We start from the raw sequence: 21,446 nt of genomic DNA on the forward strand, positions 1-21,446 counted from the left end.
AATATTTTTGCTATAGGCCTGCAATCTCTGAAAATATGTAATGCACTAAACTCTAAATATATGGTTACACCATATTATTCATTGCCATTTTCTTTTTGTGTGGTTATTCCCTCTAGGGGCTAATTATATATTTACATGACCATGTTTCTTACAAATGCTATTTTCATTGCGGTCATATCAACATATTAAAATATTCATAGCACAGAAACTTGTCCAAAAATGCTTTGACAGCCTGTGCAGGGCGTACATTGACCACAATGTGCTCTTTCTGTCTACATCATCTATTTGGCCCCAAACTATGTTACTGGGGACTTCAAAATAATAACCCCTACCAGCATTCATTGTCTTTTTAAGCCTTCTCATGGCTGTAACTTTTGTTTTATATAGTTGGGAGAAGTTGTGTTTTATGGGCCATGTTTGTAATATTGCAATAGCCCTGCTAACTTTAAAACTGTGTAATGCGTACGCTTTCCGTAAATCTGTTCCTTAGATTTTTGATGTAAGTTTACCTTTGTGAATCGGACCCCTAGATTGTGCTACAGCCATCTTACAACAGCAATACACTGCTGCGCGTTCCTTGACACACACCGCCACCTGCAGGCCCCGTCATGTTCTGCAAGGAGATTGTAAAATACTATCTCCAGGTATTCATGTTGCCAGACATCGTGAGATCTGCAAACATTCCTGAGATCCTGCGAATATTTCCTTTCCACTTCCCACGCTTTCCTCTGATCCCGGGAATCCCCCTTCATAGGGGCCGGCGAGGCTCTCCATACACAAAGAACCACATCAGTCCGGTTTACATTTATCGCACAACTTTATCATCAGCATTGAAAATAATAGTAATTTTACACACTAAGGAAAATCATTTCCAGCACATTAATGATTTACAAAGCTGCAGCAGGCGCAGGTTTTCAGGCGAGCAGAGGAGAAAACAAGAGTTTATATTCGTAGCGCATTCACCTCGTTTGCAGTATGTCAGATATTTAAAATAATCCCTGAACTTTTTTAATTAAAACACCACTTTAGGACAATATCAAAATGAACAAACAAAAAATATGCAATACGGTTTTCAAACTGAAAAAACAAATACATTTTTAAGCAAGCTCGGAATTAAAACAAGAGACCCTGAGTTTGCTGTGTTGAGCTACAATGCGCCGGCTCTTCTCTTACTCATGTTGGTAAAGGCTGCGATTTTGAAGTTGACAAGACCACCATAGAGAGCATGAAATCAATACATAATAACAGAGAGAGAGAGTGTCAGTGGGTCACCTCCGTCAGCCATTGCTCGTCTCCTGTGTCAGTCACGGTTTGATCCTCCCACATAACAGCCCATCAGGGCTGTAGCTGTCGCTCATGACCTATAAATGCGTTTCTTCCTCTTTTCTCTACAGTTCAGCAAGGCAAAGTAGCCAGGATGACAGCTGGGTATCTTGAATGGTTATAGCATGACCCTGACCAGGCGGGGCTGCTACCTCTCATGGGCGCAGTCTCCTTCCCATGACCAAGGCCCCTTGGAGGTGCTGCTCATCTCAGCCAGGCCCACAGCTCCAATGCTCTGCCCCTCCTAGCACTTTGTGGTGTACATAAAGCTGCCAAAAGCTAACAGCAATGGTCCTGAATGTGGCAGCCATCTTGGATCGGGAATGTCCCCACTGTATCACCACTTCTTTAAAGTAATGGCAATGCTTGAAAGTTCTCATAAAAGACCAAACATAGTTACATAATTTCGTGAATGCCTTTTTGTCACCACTGCCATAAGGTGATATCGGTTCTACTTAAAACACGCCGTCTCTCTGCAGGAAACGCTAGAAGCTAGTGGTACCCTAACCTAGTGCAACCCTCTCCTTCACCAAATGCATGCAAGCAGAGTGCTTCTCAGCGCTACTCTAGCCCCTACACTGCCCTGTCGTGGATCATCTCTGGCCACTTCCATCATGGTCCATCAAGGGTGACCACTGACCTCTCCCCCCCTCCCCATGGTCTATTGCTCGATGCCACCCACCACCCCGGCTGGTCCATCGATGTGTCAGCAGCCTGGGCTCTCAACCTCTGCTGTCCGCGACCCTTGCCCATCCAGTGAGCGTCATTTCCCAACAGGCTCCACCCTCACTCTTGTATGAACGCGTTTCAACCAACAGTAGCTAGGTGCGCGCATGGCGGAGACCAGGGCCAGTTGTACCAGGTGTTTCCTTCCCCGCCCTGTATTCACTTATCTTCCGCCCTGTAACTTTTGTAAAGCGCTTGTTGCTGAAGCCATATTACCAATATGTTGAGCGATTCATGTCGCTTCTGGCAGACCACTGGGAGAATATTGGAAACAGAAATATCGTGTTTACATAATATTGTGTCAAAAATATCGAGGCCCAAAATATTGAGAAGGTAAGTATAGATTTACTATTCATAACTCCAGATCTACATACCTAGAAGATACATATGTATCGTCATGGTACATACAGGGGGAGTTACGTCTTGTAAAACTTTGCTACTTCTAGAATTACCGCCATGAAATCTGTTATCCTCAATATTCTTGACACGATATTTTGGTCCACGATATTTTTATTTCCGATAGTCTGTCTAAATACGGTTTCTGGCACTTTGTGACATTGAAAACTGAATGACTGTGGTTGTGATTGCCAAAGTCTGATGAGTTCTGGTCTTTAGGGCTCATCAGCGGTCTCCCCTCTGTTCCCAAACCAAAGCAGCCAGGTGGGGCCACTGCAGGGATGTATGGGAAACACCACTGCACGAGAACTGGGTGAGGGGGCGTGGAAGGAGGGGTACATGGGACGGTGGAGGTTGTAGGCAATTTTATATATATATGTGTATTTATGTTAATCAAACTTAATTAAGCGTGCATTCACCATGAGGTCTCTTAGCACTGAATAGTCAAATGAATGGAGAGAAGGTTGAAAATAAAGATAATTTTTATCATCAGTTGCAGAAAAGCCAAGGCCCATATTTATACTTTTTTAGCGTCACATTTACGTCATTTTTTGACTCAAAAGAGGCGCAAACTTACAAAATACAATTGTATTTTGTTAGTTTGCGCCACTTTGCATCAAAAAGCTGCGCAAATACAGCGCTAAAAAAGTATGAATATGGGCCCAAGTTTTTAATTTTGTCCTAAACTGTATGAAATTATTACTTTCAAAACACAGCTGCTCCGGTAGAGAGTTCCATAGCATCGGAGCCTGAACAGAGAAACTGCGTCCTCCCATACAGTTCCTCCTGTATTTTGGAATCTCTGGATTGTTTGAGCTGGAGGACATTTAAAGTCATGAGAGGGGATACTTCCTAATTCTTTTGGTCACAAAGTGAGGGGCCGCGCCATGTAATGCCTTAAAGCAGGTCTCTGGAGTGTTTGGTGCAGAGAAAAACAGCTGCATTGGGTTCTACATTTGGTGGAAGTAGAACAAACCTATCGTTCATGAGGCCCTGGAGTGAGTCTCCTGCCCTTTCCTGTGCTGTGCATGGTTGCTGCTTTACCCCTGCTTGGGCTGCTTTGCTGCCGTCATTGCGTTTCTCTGTTTGATGCTGTGAAACAGTGAGTTGTTGCAATTTGAAAATTAGCACATTGGTAACCCAGCAGACCTGCGCCTGGGGGGGCTGTTGGGATGTGAGGTGTGTAAATTCTATCAGGAAGCATAGTTTTCAGTGTGAGCACTCCTGGAAGTTCAGATCCACTGCAGAGAAGTCAGGAGTAAGTCACAGTGACTCGCAGAACAATATTTGCTAAAGGGACTCTGTGAATGTAGCCCCTAGCCCACTGTCACTCGGCTGTACTGTCCATCTCTAAAGACGGAAGCTATCCTTTCCCAGTTCTCTGGGCCTCTAGGCGCTGCGTGGCAGCCGTGGAGGAACGGGCACATCTCTGGTCACGAGCTCATGGCCATTTGCCACAGCAGGAGTACTCCTCACTTACTCCTGAATTCAGGGTGCTGGTCCCCGAGTAAGTCATACGTGTTCCAGAGGACAGAGAGGGCCATCCCCGTCCCTGAATAAAAGGGTCCCAGAGGGAGCTATATTGTGTCCCGCAGAGGTGGAGGGGCATAGAGGGGGATGGTGGGAGGTGGAGAGGGAGAGAGAGAGAGGCGCAGAAGAATGCTTTCCGTAGGTAACGGAGTCAGAGAGAGCCAAGCCCAGCACTTCTGTAAGTGCGGAGAACAGAAAGAGACGCACGCCTGCCTCATGGAGGAAGAGGAGGGCAACGGGGGTCTGACCCGGCCTCACGAGAGAGCACAGAGGGAGCCAAGCTCAGCTCCTGCTGGTAGAGGAGACCAGAGGGAGCCACGCTCAGCCTCCTGAAGGTAGAGGAGACCAGAGGGAGCCAAGATCAGCCTCCTGAAGGTAGAGGAGCACAGAGGGAGCCAAGCTCAGCTCCTGCAGGTAGAGGAGACCAGAGGGAGCCAAGCTCAGCCTCCTGAAGGTAGAGGAGCACAGAGGGAGCCAAGCTCAGCTCCTGCAGGTAGAGGAGACCAGAGGGAGCCAAGCTCAGCCTCCTGAAGGTAGAGGAGCACAGAGGGAGCCAAGCTCAGCTCCTGCAGGTAGAGGAGACCAGAGGGAGCCAAGCTCAGCCTCCTGAAGGTAGAGGAGCACAGAGGGAGCCAAGCACAGCCTCCTGAAGGTAGAGGAGACCAGAGGGAGCCAAGATCAGCCTCCTGAAGGTAGAAGAGCACAGAGGGAGCCAAGCTCAGCTCTTTCTGGTAGAGGAGCACAGAGGGAGCCAAGCTCAGCTCCTGCTTGTAGAGGAGCACAGAGGGAGCCAAGCTCAGCTCCTGCTGGTAGAGGAGACCAGAGGGAGCCAAGATCAACCACCTGAAGGTAGAGGAGACCAGAGGGAGCCAAGCTCAGCCTCCTGAAGGTAGAGGAGCCCAGAGGGAGCCAAGCGCAGCCTCCTGAAGGTAGAAGAGCACAGAGGGAGCCAAGCTCAGCCTCCTGAAGGTAGAGGAGCCCAGAGGGAGCCAAGATCAACCACCTGAAGGGAGAGGAGACCAGAGGGAGCCAAGATCAGGGACCTGAAGGTAGAGGAGCACAGAGGGAGCCAAGCTCAGCCTCCTGAAGGTAGAGGAGCCCAGAGGGAGCCAAGCGCAGCCTTCTGAAGGTAGAAGAGCACAGAGGGAGCCAAGCTCAGCCTCCTGAAGATAGATGAGCACAGAGGGAGGCAAGCTCAGCTCCTGAAGGTAGAGGAGCACAGAGGGAGCCAAGCTCAGCTCCTGAAGCTAGAGGAGCCCAGAGGGAGCCAAGATCAACCACCTGAAGGTAGAGGAGACCAGAGGGAGCCAAGATCAGGGACCTGAAGGTAGAGGAGCACAGAAGGAGCCAAGCTCAGCCTCCTGAAGGTAGAGGAGCCCAGAGGGAGCCAAGCGCAGCCTCCTGAAGGTAGAAGAGCACAGAGGGAGCCAAGCTCAGCCTCCTGAAGGTAGAGGAGACCAGAAGGAGCCAAGATCAGGGACCTGAAGGTAGAGGAGCACAGAGGGAGCCAAGCTCAGCCTCCTGAAGGTAGAGGAGCCCTGAGGGAGCCAAGCGCAGCCTCCTGAAGGTAGAAGAGCACAGAGGGAGCCAAGATCAGCCTCCTGAAGGTAGAGGGGCACAGAGGGAGCCAGGATCAGTTCCTGCTGGTAAAGGGGACCAGAGGGAGCCAAGCTCAGCCTATTGAAGATAGATGGGCACAGAGGGAGGCAAGTTCCGCCTCCTGAAGGTAGAAGAGCACAGAGGGAGCCAAGATCAGCTTCCTAGAGGTAGAAGAGCACAGAGGGAGCCAAGATCAGCCTCCTGAAGGTAGAAGGGCACAGAGGGAGCCAAGGTCAGACTCCTGAAGGTAGAGGAGCACAGAGGGAGGCAAGGCCAGACTCCTGAAGGTAGAGGAGCACAGAGGGAGGCAAGGTCAGACTCCTGAAGGTAAAGAACCACAGAAAAAGCCAAGCTAAGCCTCCTAAAGGTAAAGAGCCCAGAGGGAGCCAAGCGCAACCTCCTAAAGGTAGAGGAGCACAGAGGGAGCCAAGCTCAGCCTCCTGAAGGTAGAAGAGCACAGAGGGAGCCAAGCGCAGCCTCCTGAAGGTAGAGGAGCACAGAGGGAGCAGTTCTCTCCCTTAATGAAGAGAAGTAAAGAGGCAGCAAGTCTCTGAAGGCAGAGAAGGACAGAGTCGGATCCTGTACCCTGAAACTAAGAGGGGCTGTGTATTGAATGAGGTGGATCGTATAGGGAGCCAAGCCCCGCCCCGTGAAAGGAGGTGACGTCGAGGAGCCATGCCCCACCCCTGAAGGGAGGTGACATAGAGGGAGCCAAGCTGCCTTCTGAAGAGCTAGGCACTGCGCCCCTAAAGTGAGAGGAGCATAAAGACAGACCCCTGCCCTGTAAAGTGTGAGAGAAGCACAGAGGAAGCCTTCCTGCCCCCCTAAGGCTTCTCCAGCTGGATGTCAGGCAGCCTGACACTGGCCACGTCCTGGTACGTAGACTGGAGACCTCTGGAGATGTCTTCATACATGGAGCACTCACCCAGGTTCAAGCCCTGTCAAGAAAGCAAAGCAAATGTCAGGAATGATGGTCTACAGGGTCATGTGAGGGATACAGGGAGGGGAATGCCCTTATTACTGAATGGTAATCTTCATTACCCCGATTCAGAATCCTCCTCGTTTCATTCCTAACTTGTGAGATGCTTCTGCCTCTGACAAAGGTTTCCAGGCTAGGGATGGTAGATCCCCACAGCTTAAGCTGTCTCCTATTTCCATAACAACAGGATAAAACTCCTCCCCCCACCTGTCGTCCTGTGATATACCAAGTCCGAGAGAAGACTGTGGAGGTGCACAAGACGCGGGAGGGAGGCTTGTGGACTGGGACTAGGAGGATTCCGAATTGGGGTAATGAAGAGTGCTGACCAGAAATAGGGCCATTACCCCTCATCTACATCCTCCTCATCCCAATCCTAACTTGTGAGGAGACACTAAGCAAGAAGTACACCGACACAGAATCTGATGCTAATGCCTTTATTGAGAAATAACAATGACTTCATTGCAGTTTGTAAAATACAAGTTCCAAAAGAGACCTCAGCACCTGACAAACCAAGACGATAACGGCGGGCGAACGTCTGTTAGGAAGACCAGATATCAGCGCAGAAGAACTTCTGAATGGAAGAATCACTGGCTTCAGGCCAGGAAGCTGCTACTGCTCTAGTGAAACGTCCCTGGATGCTGGAGAGTGGACATCCTCCAGCAGAATATGAGCTTGAATGATAGCTTGTCTGACTCACCGGCCTATAGTTTCGGAAGAAACCTTGGAACCTTGACTGAACCGAACGAGACAAACAAACTCTTGGATTTATGAAACTCCTGGATCCTGGACAAATGAACAGACAATGCATGACTCAGACCAAGTGTAGGTTGGACCCCTTCTAGTTCAGAGAAAAAAACTGATAAGAAAACCTCCTGCTTCAAGGGGAAAGTGGGATCTAGCCTAAGAATCACTTTAGCAGGAATAAAGCATAGGAATGGGTAGAGTAAAGAAGCGCTCCCAGTTCATCTAATCGCTTTGCAGATGTGATGGCTACGAGAAAGGAAGTCTTAGCAGACAACCAGGGCAGCTGTCCGGGTCCTAAACGTTCAAAGGTAGCCAACTGGAGGCCCTGAAAAACTTCTGACATTGACAAATCCTAGGAAGGACCAGGGTTGGACAAAACCGGCCTCTTAAATCTGAAGCTCTTCAGAAGCCAAGATACCAAAGGTGAAATCTTGGAAAAATCCCTTTGCACATGAAAAGCCCTAATGGCCGCCCACTGAGCACGAAGGACAGAGCAAGACCTTTTAAGAAGCCATCCTGCAATAAAATCCAGAATAGAAAAAACTATCCAAGGGGGGAGGATTTAAATAATTTGAAAAATACCATCTCTGAAACGTACCCCAGTGTTTTTTCTATGACTCCAAGTTAGAAGGTTTACAAGAGCCTTGAATGTTGAGAGCTACAACCTTAGAACAACCAAGACCCATCAGCCGTGACTTTCACATTCAAGGCCGTCAGACGAAGATGACATTTGTGTGTCTCTTGAAGATTGGGAAACTAGAGCGGTGTAAGAGGCTGGCCTGGCTTGTAGTGGGTACCAGAGGTACTTACACCTTGTGTCAGGTCCAGTTATCCCTTATTAGTGTAGAAGAGGTGTTTCTAGCAGCTTAGACTGATAGAAGGTAGCTATGGCAAAGCAGCTTAGGCTGAACTAGGAGACATGCAAAGCTCCTACTATACCACTTATATTATATGCACAATATCATAAGAAAACACAATACACAGAGTTACTAAAAATAAAGGTACTTTATTTTTATGACAATATACCAAAAGTATCTCAGTGAGTACCCTCAGTAAGAAGGTAAGTAACATACACAAGTTATATGTACACAAACTAAAATTAGGTAAGTAGGAGCAAGAAAAGTAATGTAAACAGTGTAGAATTACAATATGTTGCAATAGGAGCACATAGGTATAGGGGTGACACAAACCATATACTCCAAAAGTGGAATGCGAACCACAAATGGACCCCAGACCTATGTGAGCTTGTAGAGGGTCGCTGGGACTGTAAGAAAACAATGAGGGTTAGAAAAAAAAAACACCCCAAGACCCTGAAAAGTAGGAATAAAGTGCACCTACGACCCCCAGAGAGCACAATAGTCGTGATAGGGGGACTCTGCAGGAAGAACAAACACCAGCAGTGCACTGACAACGGATTTCCAGACCTGAGGACCTGCAAGGCAAGGGGACCAAGTCCAATAGTTGCGACAGTGTCCAGGGGGGCAGGAGCCCAGGAAACCCCGGATGAAGGTGCAAGGAAGCTGCCTCTGGATGGAAGCAGCTTAGAGTTCTGCAAGAAAGAAGAGGACTAGGGACTGCTCCTTTGTAAGACAGATGTCTCACGACACGATGAAGCTTGCAGAGGTGTTCCCACGAAGAAAGACCACAAACAAGCCTTGCTAGCTGCAAGGGTCACAGTAGAGGTTTTTGGGTCCTGCTGAGGACCAGGAAGGACCAAGTTGTCGCCTTTTGCAGGAGGAGACAGAGGGGGTGCTCACCAACGCAGAGAGCCCTCACGGAAGCAGGCAGCACCCGCAGAAGTACCCCAACAGGCACTTGGAAGAAGAGTGAACCGGAGTCCACGCGAAGTTACAAAAGGGAGTCCCACGACGCCAGAGGACAACTCAGAAGGTTGTGCACTGCAGGACGGAGTGCTGGGGACCCAGGCTTGGCTGTGCACAAAGGAAATCCTGGAAGAGTGCACAGGAGCCAGAGCAGCTGCAAATCACGCGGTACACAGCTTTGCAGTCTAGCGTGGGGAGACAAGGACTTACCTCCACCAAACTTGGACTGAAGAGTCACTGGACTGTAAGAGTCACTTGGACAGAGTTGCTGTGTTCCAGGGACCACGCACGTCAGGACGGGAGGGGACCCAGAGGACCAGTGATGCAGTCTTTTGGTGCCTGCGTTAGCAGGGGGAAGATTCCGTCGACCCACTGGAGATTTCTTCGGAGCTTCTGGTGCAGGGTGAAGGCAGGCTACCCCCAGAGCATGCACCACCAGGAAACAGTCGAGAAAGCCGGCAGGATTAGGCGCTACAATGTTGCTGGTAGTCGTCTTGCTACTTTGTTGCAGTTTTGCAGGCGTCCTGGAGCAGTCAGCGGTCGATCCTTGGTAGAAGGTGAAGAGGGAGATGCAGAGGAACTCTGGTGAGCTCTTGCATTCGTTATCTGAAGAATTCCCCAAAGCAGAGACCCTAAATAGCCAGAAAAGGAGGGTTTGCTACCAAGGAAGGAGGATTGGCTACCAAGAGAGGTAAGAGCCTATCAGAAGGAGCCTCTGACATCACCTGCTGGCACTGGCCACTCAGAGCAGTCCAGTGTGCCCCCAACACCTCTGTTTCCAAGATGGCAGAGGTCTGGGACACACTGGAGGAGCTCTGGGTACCTCCCCTGGGAGGTGCAGGTCAGGGGAGTGGTGACTCCCCTTTCCTTTGTCCAGTTTCACGCCAGAGCATGGCTGGGGGATCCCTGAAACGGTGTAGACTGGCTTATGCAGAGATGGGCACCATCTGTGCCCATCAAAGCATTTCCAGAGGCTGGGGGAGGCTACTCCTCCCCAGCCCTTCACACCTATTTCCAAAGGGAGAGGGTGTAACACCCTCTCTCAGAGGAAATCCTTTGTCTGCCTTCCTGGGCCAGGGCTGCCTGGACCCCAGGAGGGCAGAAACCTGTCTGAGGGGTTGGCAGCAGGAGCAGCTGCAGTGGAAACCCTAGAAAGGCAGTTTGGCAGTACCCGGGTTCTGTGCTAGAGACCCGGGGGATCATGGAATTGTCCCCCCAATACCAGAATGGTATTGGGGTGACAATTCCATGATCTTAGACATGTTACATGGCCGTGCTCGGAGTTACCATTGTGACGCTATACATAGGTAGTGACCTATGTATAGTGCACATGTGTAATGGTGTCCCCGCACTCACAAAGTCCGGGGAATTTGCCCTGAACGATGTGGGGGCACCTTGGCTAGTGCCAGGGTGCCCACACACTAAGTAACTTGGCACCCAACCTTCACCAGGTGAAGGTTAGACATATAGGTGACTTATAAGTTACTTATGTGCAGTGGTAAATGGCTGTGAAATAACGTGGACGTTATTTCACTCAGGCTGCAGTGGCAGTCCTGTGTAAGAATTGTCAGAGCTCCCTATGGGTGGCAAAAGAAATGCTGCAGCCCATAGGGATCTCCTGGAACCCCATTACCCTGGGTACCTCAGTACCATATATAAGGGAATTATATGGGTGTACCAGTATGCCAATGTTAATTGGTAAATTTAGTCACTAGCCTATTGTGACAAATTTGGAAAGCAGAGAGAGCATAAACACTGAGGTTCTGGTTAGCAGAGCCTCAGTGATACAGTTAGGCATCACACAGGGAACACATATAGGCCACAAACTTATGAGCACTGGGGTCCTGGCTAGCAGGATCCCAGTGACACATAACAAACACACTGACAACATAGTGTTTTCACTATGAGCGCTGGGCCCTGGCTAGCAGGATCCCAGTGAGACAGTGAAATCACCCTGACAGATACTCACAAACAGGCCAAAAGTGGGCGTAACAAGGCTAGAAAGAGGCTACTTTCTCACACAACCCCCCCCCCCCAAATGAAGGACAATAAGGCTAACCTTGGCCAGTTGAGTCTTTATTGTCTAAGTGGTGATAAGTAGAGAGTAGCTCTGCAATAGCTTGGTTACTCCCTTTATCATCCGCTATATGGTTACTTCCATGTGGGGATATAAACCACCCTGTTTGAAGTTTTTTAGCTAGCCAACAATGTGAGGTTATATTCTCAGAGTTCCTATTAGTATGTTTTAGTTTAGAGCAGTGGGAATTGTCCACTGGACCTATATCAAGTGATGAGAATGCCAGACAGGTATGCTGTCTCAGTAAAGCCATAGCTGGGCAAGAACTTTGTCCATATGGCTGCAAGAGAGAACAGGGGTGCAGTTTCTCTTGAGATGGAGCAGGGCAGGGCTGCTGTCCTATGAGCTCCACACTAGGGCAGGGCTGCTGTCCTAAGTGTTGTGAGGCAGTGCAGGGTTTTTGCACCAAAGTTTCTCTGGGAGGGTTGGAGGGATGCTCCATGTTAACTAAAATGGTGCACATTTCCTCACCAATATTAGTTGTACCACAGAGAGGTACTTCTACCTCATGGAGTTCAGCTGTGCCAGCTGATGGTTCCCTTGGTACAGGTGCCACCCCAGGAGAGGTTTCTCCTACCACAGGAATGGTATCCTGAATGGCAGGGTGGGTAGGGGATACTGTGATGCCTTTTTTACCTGTTGTTGGAGAAGGATCCTGAGTTTTCAGGCCTTTTTCTCTCCTTTGCTTTTTCATTTCAGCTGAAATGAGAGGAAGCAATTCCTCAGGGATACCCAGCTTGGCTGCATGGGTATGAAACTCTACCTCAGCCCAACCTGAGGCCTCTAGGTCATTACCTAAGAGACAGTCTACAGGTAAGCTAGGTGATGCTACCACCTACTTAGGGCCAGTAACTCCACCCCACCTAAGCTGAACCATAGCTAAGGGAAGAAACTTAGTGGAGTTATGGACATCAATAATCTTGTACTGTTGTCCAATGATGTGTTGTTCAGGAGACACTAGGTTTTCAGTCACCAAAGTGATACTGGCACCTGTGTCCCTGTAGGCCTGAGCCTCAACACAATTTATTGAAACTGTCTGCCTGTACTTATCCATTGGAAGGGGACAAGCAGCCAGTGTGGCAAGGCCAATGCCACTAGGTGTGACAGAAACTGTCTTGGGAATGACTACCCCAATTTCTATGATGGACCCATAAGTGAACCCAACTACACCCTTACTTTGACTGTTGCCAGCAGTCCCACCACTATTACCACTACTGTTAGGGGCACTGGAGTTTGATGTATTAGTGGCGGTAGGCTCAGGGGGTTTACCTGGACAGGACTTATCCCCTGGCCGATGGCCCTTATTTTTACACACAAAGCACCAAGGCTTTTTGATGTGTGTGTGCTGTGAAGAAGAGGAAGAAGATGATTTATCCCCACCCCCTGAAGAGTGTTTAGGATTTGAAGAAGGATCTTTGATTTTACCCTTATCCCCATGCTTATCCTGGGATTTCTCACCATCTTTCTTATTGCCATCCTTGTCACCACCTGTATGAACTTTTCTGTTCACTCTTGTTCTGACCCATTTGTCTGCTTTCTTTCCCAATTCTTGGGGAGAGGTCAGATCTGAGTCTATCAAGTACTGGTGTAACAAATCAGACACACAATTGTTAAGAATATGCTCTCTCAGAATAAGATTGTACAGGCTTTCATAGTCAGATACCTTACTGCCATGCAACCACCCCTCCAAGGCCTTCACTGAACAGTCCACAAAATCTGTCTAGTCTTGAGAGGACTCTTTTCTGGTGTCTATGAACTTAATCCTGTATTGTTCAGTGGTTAAGCCAAATCCATCCAAGAGTGCATCCTTCAATACTGTGTAATTGCTAGCTTCACTTTCTCTAACAGTAAGGAGCCCATCCCTACCCTTTCTATTGAAAGATAGCCACAAAATAGCAGCCCACTGCCTTTGAGGGACCCCCTGTACCATACAGGCCCTCTCAAGTGCAGCAAACCACTTGTTGATGTCACCCCCCCCCCCTCCTTGTAAAGGGGGACTATCTTGTGCAGATTCCTGGAATCATGCTCTCTAACAGGATTACTATCAGGAATACTGCTGCTGCCACCATGGGGTCCTAACCCCAACCTCTGTCTTTCCTTCTCAATGTCTAGGGATTCCCTATCTAAGGCCAGCTGTTGCTGTTTAAGCTTCAGTCTGGTCTCTTCAACCATCAACTTTTTGAGTTCCCTTTCTAACAAGTTATCCTCAGGGTGGGTGGGTTGGGGATGCTTTGACACAGAAGACAAGTTGGAAACTACAGAGGGGGGCCTGTCCCTAACTGTCTGGACCCTGGTAACTTGGCCTCTAGGAATAAAGGATGCCCTACTGTGATGGGAACCTCCATTACTACCAACATTACTGGGTGTCCTGCTAGGGGGCAGACCCTGTTCAGAACCCTCCCCACCTTTCTCAAGGTGTTCCTCTGAGTCAGACTGGGAAGCTTCTATTAACCTCTCATTGGATGGACCAGACTGGTTCTGGTCATTCACCATAAGCATGTTATACAGAAACTCTTTTGTAGGGTTCTTTCCTATAACTAAACCTCTATCTAAGCTGAGACTCCTTAAGCTCTTGTAATTCCAAATGTCATAAGTAGCATTGACGGTTTTGGGAGCAGAATCTACCACACACATGATAGCAAAAGGTTTAGAGATAGTGAGAAGAGAGAACAAGTTTCAGAACTTTTTAAAGCACAGAGAAAAAAACTTTTTCTAACTTTTAGAAAACTTTTAGAAGTTTTAGGAAACTTTTCAGAACTTTGTAAAAAGTTTTAGAAAAGAAAAGCAAACTTTTTTGGTTAAGTGTACATACACTGATCTGTTTTGTATATGATTCTCTTATGAAAAGTACACAATGACAAATTGGTAAGTAGTTACAAGTACTTATCCCACCGCTGCACCACCAATAAGGGATAACTGGACATGGCACAAGGTGTAAGTATCTCTGGTACCCACTACAAGCCAGGCCAGCCTCCTACAAGCGGGGAAGGCTGACTAGAGAGAGGTAGATAGATCCTGTTGGAAAGGGACAGCAGCAGTGGGAACCTGGGACTCCAATGCCAAAATGGAGCAATGAGAATGACTGATGACTTCTCCCCCTGAATCTTCTGCAGCAACCTCGGGAGAAGGGGAATTAGAGGGAATGCATAGAGAATCTCATTGCGCCAAGGGACTGAGAGGGCATCGACTGCCCAAACCTGGGGAGCAGGAGTCTCCGAACAAAAAAAGAGGAAGTGTCACATTGTGTGGCGACACAAACCATGGAGTCCCCAAAATTGCACACACCGAACTGCACTCCTGGTACGAGATACAATACAACACCGAAGATTTTGTGTTTCTGCTCAGGCAGTTGGCCTGAAGATTGAGAGATCCCTGTACATATACAGCTCAAAGGGTTAGAAGGTGAGACTCTCCCATAGCAAAGATCTGAGTCAAAATGATATTCAAACTCCTGCTCCTTGTACCCTCCCGTTGATTCAGATAACACATGGAGACTTTGTTGTCCGTACAAACCACCACGTTCTGCCCCATTAAATGCAGAGAAAAAACTAACAGAGCCTGTCAAATTGCGGACAATTCTCTCCAGTTGGAGGAGTGGATTGCTTTCCATGCTGTCCAGGGACCTTTTGGCTGCTGATCTTTGAACACTGCCCACATCCCCACATGCTAGCATCTGTTGTGAGATACATGGGGGGTTTAGTTGACCAGCATGCCTCATGACAGATTTGCCTATGACTGCCACCAACTCAAAGTTTGTTTGACTGAAAGTCACTAGAATCTGATGATCGTGGTTGTGAGAGCTTGGGCTACAAAAGCAAAGTATGTGATTCACTGATGGCTTGAGATGAAACCTTCCTCAGAGAACCACAGCAGTAGAGGCTGCCATAAGTCCTTGAATTTATAGTCATGCTCTTGCTGACATGGTGGTATGAGCCAGAAGTTGAGCCACTGAGTCCTGAATAGCTGTCACCCTCTGTGCAGGAAGAAGTGCTAACCCCCAAACTGTGTCGAACTGGACTCCAATGAACAACTAGGACTCGGTTGGTTCCAGCTGAGATTTTGGAAAGTAGATGAGGAATTCCAAACCCTGTTGTGTCCGTAGTACCAGCTGGATGTCTTCCTGAGCCTTAAGAAGAAGCAAATAAGAGGCAGTCATGAAGGTATGGAAACATAGAAATACGCTGTAAGTGAAAAAGGGTTCACCTTTGTAAAAACCAATGGAGCTGTTGCCAGACCAAAAGGCAAGACCTGGAACTGAAAGTGCCGACCTCCAACAGCAAACTGAAGATTCTTCTGACTTGTCGGATGGCTGGGAACATGAAGGTAAGTGTCTTGAAGATCTAATATGACCAGGTAGTCATTTAAGGCCAATAAAGGAAGAATGGATTGGACCGAAACCATCTTGAAATGTTCCACCACCAGATCCTTGTTCAGAGTCTTGAGGCTGAGAACTGGACGGCGACGACCATCATGTTTGTGGACCAAAAACAGTAGGGAATAAAACCCTGTCCGTACTTGAGAAGAAAGAACTGGAATTATTGCCCTTTTGTCCAAAAGAGACTGAACCCCTTGAAGCATGGCTTCTATTTTTAATTCACAAGTTGGCAATGGAGTAGCAAGGAAACGTCCCCGGGGAGGAGGTCCTCGAAAGGGAATTTGATAGCCATACTTGACGATCTGCCGGATCCATTTGTCTTAAATTGATGCCTTCCAGTGCTGGAAAAAGTGAAGTGAGCGTGTCCTAACTCTTTGATTGTCATTTGGCTGACTGTTCATTGGCAGCCTGGAAGCTTGGTGAGCTCTTATGGGCAAACACAACCCCCTGTCCTTAGGCTCAGCCTCAAAAGGGACATTTGTCAGGAGTGGTATAGGTTGGCTTCTTTGTATAAAAGATTTCCTGCCTACTGAAAATTGAAAAGACTTTAGGATTTTCTTCTCCTCGGCTGCTTTCTGCACCAGCTGATCAAGTTCCGGAACAAAGGGCCATATGTACGAAAGCTTTTTCCCATAGACTGAATGGGTAAAATCCTTTCATACATCTGGCCCCAAATGGCTTCTGGCCAGCAAAAGGAAGCTTCATAATCAGGGAATGCTGGCTAGCATCCAACTTCCGGGACTTCATCCACCACAATCTCCAGTTAGCAATCAAAGCCCCTGCTGATGAGGCAGCTGCCCACAAGCTATGGAATGTAATGTCTGACAGAAACTGTGAGAGCAGCTCCGTATTAGCCAGAATCATAGTAAATCTTTGTCATTTTGCACAAAAAACACAATGTCCTAAAGTCTTTAAGCAAAGCCTGTGAGACATAAGCATCAGAAGGACTGGCTGTTATGGAAAAAGTGGCCTCAGCGTATGACCTTTCTAGAGAAACTTCAACCTTCTTATCCACCACATCTGACAAAGTTGAATCCTCAGATGCCAAGCTCGATGTAGAAGCCATAGTGGCCAACAAAGTGTTCACCTTTCGAGACTGAGGGAACAGCGCCTCAAAGTCTTGTAACACATAGCGCTAATTAAAAAAGGGGGGATTGATTGCTTATCAGGATCCTTCTAATCCTTGCAATAGGATAGATTTTTTGTACATCATGTAATGGCAAGTAATTGCAATCAATTGCATTGTACTGGGAATAAAACCCCTACTCCTGCTGGGGGTTTTCTCCAAATTGTGAGGAAAGAGATCTTTTAATGGTGAACCCCGAATGTATTTGCCTTTGGGATCAGAATCAATGTCCTCAACTGCCTCATCCAACTTCAGTTGTTTTGATGAAGAGTCCCACAGGGCACAATCAATGGCATTCTTAATTAGCTCTGAACAAGAAATCTGGAGCACCTCCTCAATTTCCTCCACTGGAGGGAGCTCCGCATGATTCTCCTTTTGAGAATGCTTTCTCCCCTCAGACCTGCCAACTCACACGCTGCCACCATGTGGCACAAGATATTGGCTCCCCTCACACAGTCTCCCAGTGAGGAACCAATACCACACAGTGGCAGGGAAAACAGTGGTTTTCAGGTCGTTTTTGGAGGCTTTTAACTGTAGATGTCCATTATTGGGCTTGAAAACACACCAGGACATTGGCTACAGACTCAGCAAGCTTTTTTTTTTGAGAATTGGGTTTGGGGCCTGCGTGGGGGCAAAAGTGCATTTTAGGTGCGTCTCTGCATGAGGCCATGCCCCTCGAAGGCCGCACCCCCTCCTCAAACTGTGAGGTTTTTGGTGAAGTTGGCAGGTATGTCCCCTCCATCATGGATAGCAGGTCACAAACGCACTAAAGCAGTGTTCTTCCTGCTTTGTACTGTTGCTTGGTAAAAAAATCCTGCTCTCTCGCGAGAGTTCACTACCAAACAAGAGAGAGAGGGTGGCCTTCCGAGGCCATGTGTGCAACCAGACGCTGGCCCTGCTTTCGGAGCCACAGCAACAGCTCCTCAACGGCCTGCTGGCCAGTGTAGTTCCAGCTCCTCGTCTCAGGACCAGCACATGGACAAGGAGTGCAGCGACCGCAGTGCACACAAACTTCTCGTGACCCGCATCAAAGAGGGCATGTACAAAGCTGTACTGACAACAGTGAGATAAAAGATAAAACACACCAAAATAAAATTACAGCGTGTATTACCTCTGTTCCATGAGGACTTAGAAAATTACAGGAGGACAGGCGGGGGAGTAGTTTTATACTTTTATTATGGAAATAGAAGACAGCTTAAGCTGTAGGATCTAGTGTGGAAATGTCTCACAAGTTAGGACTGGGAGGAGGAGGATGTAGATGAGGGGGTAATAATGCTTAATGCCAGTATTTCTCTCCTGAGTCCAGACCGAGCAAATATAGTGATCTGCCCAATACCACAGGAAGCGTTGGTGCAGGAAGTGGATGATTCCACTGAAGACTCCTGATGGCAGACAGTGGCCTATATTTAAAGGAAAATGACGGAGTTCGACGCTGCGCCAAAATTGACAGCACCGCGCTCCGTCATTTTCACAATGCAACTGTATTTAATTGTATGTAGTGCACCTCTGTGTTGTCCCCTGCACTGGCGCTAAATTGAGCTGCCAGCACCAACGCAGGCATCCTTGCACCATCGTGCAAGGATGTCTGCGGTGAGGGGTGTGATTGTTTATGTGTGGGAAGGTGTCCCTTCCTGCACATAAACAATCACTAATGGCGCTTTGGCACTTCTGTGTGTGCTTCGGAATGCAGCACACACAGAAGTGCCAGAGTGTTATTTTGAAATCATCGTTTATAGGCAGGAAGGGACACCTTCCTGCACATAAACAATCGTTTCTGGCATTTTGCTCTTTCTATGCGTGTGGCAGAATGCAGCACCCAAAGCAAAAGCAAAACACGAGGAGGATTAAAACTATTTTTCCTTGTTGCGCCCTGCTAATGCCACCCCTAGGGTGGCGTTAGATTTAGGCAATGCCTCAGGTTTATGGAAACTCGTAAATCTGAGGCAGAGTCAAACCGCAATGGGTGTTGCTGTGGCACGCCCACACCAACACACATTGCACGGCCCTTCCACGCACAGTGCTGCGTGGGAAGGGGTTGTATTTACAAGGTGGCAGTAAGCCACAAATAGTGGTTCAAGGCCACCTTGTAAATACTGTGCAGGGCATTGCGCCACCGGAGCATCACAAAAAGTGGCATTCCAGTGGCGCTAGGGGCTCTTAAATATGCCCCAGTGTGTCCACTGGTTTCTCTATCTGTTGCTAGCTCCTGAGTGATGACCCTTGAATCTTGTGGGTGATGACTCCTGACCCTAGTGAGTGCTGACCCCTGACCCTGGTGAGTGCTGGCCACTGAGCCTAGTGAGTGCTGACTCCTGACCCTGCTGAGTGCTGACCCCTGACCCTAGTGAGTGATGAACCCCGGCTCTGGTGAGTGGTGACCGCTGACTCTAGCGGGTCCGGAATCAAGACCCTGGTCACTGCTGACCCCTGACCCTGGTGAATGCTGACCCCAGGCTCTAGTGAGTGGTGACCGTTGACCCTAGTGAGTGCTGACCCCTGACCCTGGTGAGTGCTGGCCACTGAGCCTAGTGAGTGCTGACTCCTGACCCTGCTGAGTGCTGACCCCTGACCCTAGTGAGTGATGAACCCCGGCTCTGGTGAGTGGTGACCGCTGACTCTAGCGGGTCCGGAATCAAGACCCTGGTCACTGCTGACCCCTGACCCTGGTGAATGCTTACCCCAGGCTCTAGTGAGTGGTGACCGTTGACCCTAGTGAGTGCTGACCCCTGACCCTGCTGAGTGCTGACCCCTGAGCCTAGTGAGTGCTGACCCTGCTGAGTGCTGACCCCTGACCCTAGTGAGTGCTGACCCCTGACCCTAGTGAGTGCTGACCCCTGACTCTGGTCATTGCTGACCCCTGACTCTGGAGGCTTCTGCCTCCTAACTCTAGTGGGTGCTGACCCCTGACCCTAGCGAGTGCTGACCCCTGACTCTGGTATGTGCTGGCCCCTGAGCCTAGTGAGTGCTGACCCCTGACCCTGCTCATTGCTGACCCCTGACTCTGGTAGCTTCTGCCTCCTAACTCTGGTGGGTGCTGACTCCTGACTCTTCTGTTTCTGGTGAATACTAACTACTGACTCTGGTGGATGCTGACACCTAGCCCCGGCGCTGTAGCTGTGTGTGTATGTGTGTCTCGTTCTTGTGTCTCTGTGTGCCAGTGTATGTGTGTCTTATTGTGTTTTGTGTGCCAGTATCTGTGTGTGACTGTGTTTATGTATCTCTGTGTCTGTGCCGTTCTAAGAGTGTTTATTTGCATCTATGTGTGCATGTGTCAGTCTGTGACAATGGGGCCTAGGTGTGTGCCTGTGTGTTTGTGCTCCTGTTCGGGTCTGTTTGTGTGCTGGTATCCCTGTTTGTGTGTTTATATGTGTGTGTTCTTGTGCATGTCTGCACACGTATGCCCAAGTCTGCATGTGTTTGTGTGTGCCTTAGACTTTGAGGGCCCGAATCACAAAGGTAAAGTTAGACTTTTGGTTTAAACTTAGACCAAAACTCTAACTTTACCTTTGGGAATCGGTCCCTGAGATCAAAAGTCTAACTTTTCCTTCGTGGTTCAGGCCCGGAGTGTCCGGGTGTTTGTGTGGTGACAGCGTTTCTGTTTGACTGTGTCTATGTGTGTGCATTTGTGTGATCACGTATGTCTGTGTGAATACGATTGTATATGCCTCATTCTTTCTATTTGTATGTTTCTGTATGCATGTTTTTGAGTTTGTGTGCATGTACGTATGTGTGCTGATCTATGGATCTGCAGGTGTGTGCCTGTTTATGCACTTATTTCACATAGTGTATTTTTTGTCTCTCTGTGTGTGAGTGTGCCTATGAGTGTGGGCCTTTGTGCCCCTGTTTTTGTGTGTGTCTTTGTGTATATGTGTGTGTCGGTATGAATGGCTTTCTGTATGACTATGTGTGTTCTTGTTAGTCCTTGTGTCTCTATGTGTGCTTGTGCGCATGTGTACATGTTTCAATGTTTGTTTGTGCCTTTGTGTGCCTGTCTTCTCCCATGTTTGTGCGACTGGCTGGCCCTCAAATCCCACCTTCATCTCATACAGGTTGTGTCTGTGTGTCCAAGAGTTTGTGTCTATGTGTGTGTGTGTGTGTGTGTGTGTGCATGCGTGTGCCTGACCTCGAAGCCCACACTCACCTCATATAGGTTGTTTCTGTGTGTGTGTGTGTGCGTGTGTATACACGTGCCTGGCATCGAAGTCCACACTCACCTCATACAGGTTGTCGCCCTCGTCCAGGTGCTTCTTAATCTGATATTTCCTCTCATTCTCCCATCTTTTCTGCAGGATTGAAGAGAAGAGAGGGGTTAGTTCATGAGAGTCATCCACTCCAGTGGCTGGGGTGAGAAATGTCCTCTCACACTTCATACAGCATGGGTGTGGCAGGGGTAGGTGCACCATACAACAAGATGTGTGCTGAAGTATAAGCACCATGCAACAAAATGTGCACAGTTTGACGCTTTTTCGTTTTTCCCTTCCTCCGTCTTTCCCATGTGTGTATTTTGCTCACAGCAAATGCTTGAGGCAGAAGAATAAGCCCCGACCCTCAAAAATAAGTTCCAGTGCTCAGCACCGGAAACAACAAGCACAAATTAAGCACTGGGTCCCACCCAGGGAGCTACCTCAGCGAAGGCTGGTTCTCTGTGAAGCTCCTTCAGCCCGAACTTTGACCTCCCGTTCTTCGGCCACTTGGATTGTCCATCCCTTTGCAGCATCTTGCTGGAGCCTCCCCCCTGGTTCCTATTC

General features: G+C 48.5%; 1 protein-coding gene across 1 annotated transcript in view; it reads right to left on the reverse strand.

Moving 5' to 3' along the window:
• Positions 1-798: 798 nt before the first annotated feature.
• The window catches only part of CD79A (CD79a molecule), a 60,143-nt gene continuing 39,495 nt past the window's right edge, over positions 799-21,446 (reverse strand). The window contains exons 4-5 of the mRNA XM_069201361.1: positions 20,913-20,981; positions 799-6,512 (exon numbers count right to left, since the gene is read on the reverse strand). Coding sequence (XP_069057462.1) covers positions 6,399-6,512; positions 20,913-20,981 — 183 coding nt within the window. The 3' untranslated portion in view covers positions 799-6,398. The remainder of the gene's footprint in view (positions 6,513-20,912; positions 20,982-21,446) is intronic.

This window comes from Pleurodeles waltl, chromosome 7 (genome assembly GCF_031143425.1).
Source record: "Pleurodeles waltl isolate 20211129_DDA chromosome 7, aPleWal1.hap1.20221129, whole genome shotgun sequence".
Lineage (NCBI taxonomy): Eukaryota > Metazoa > Chordata > Amphibia > Caudata > Salamandridae > Pleurodeles > Pleurodeles waltl.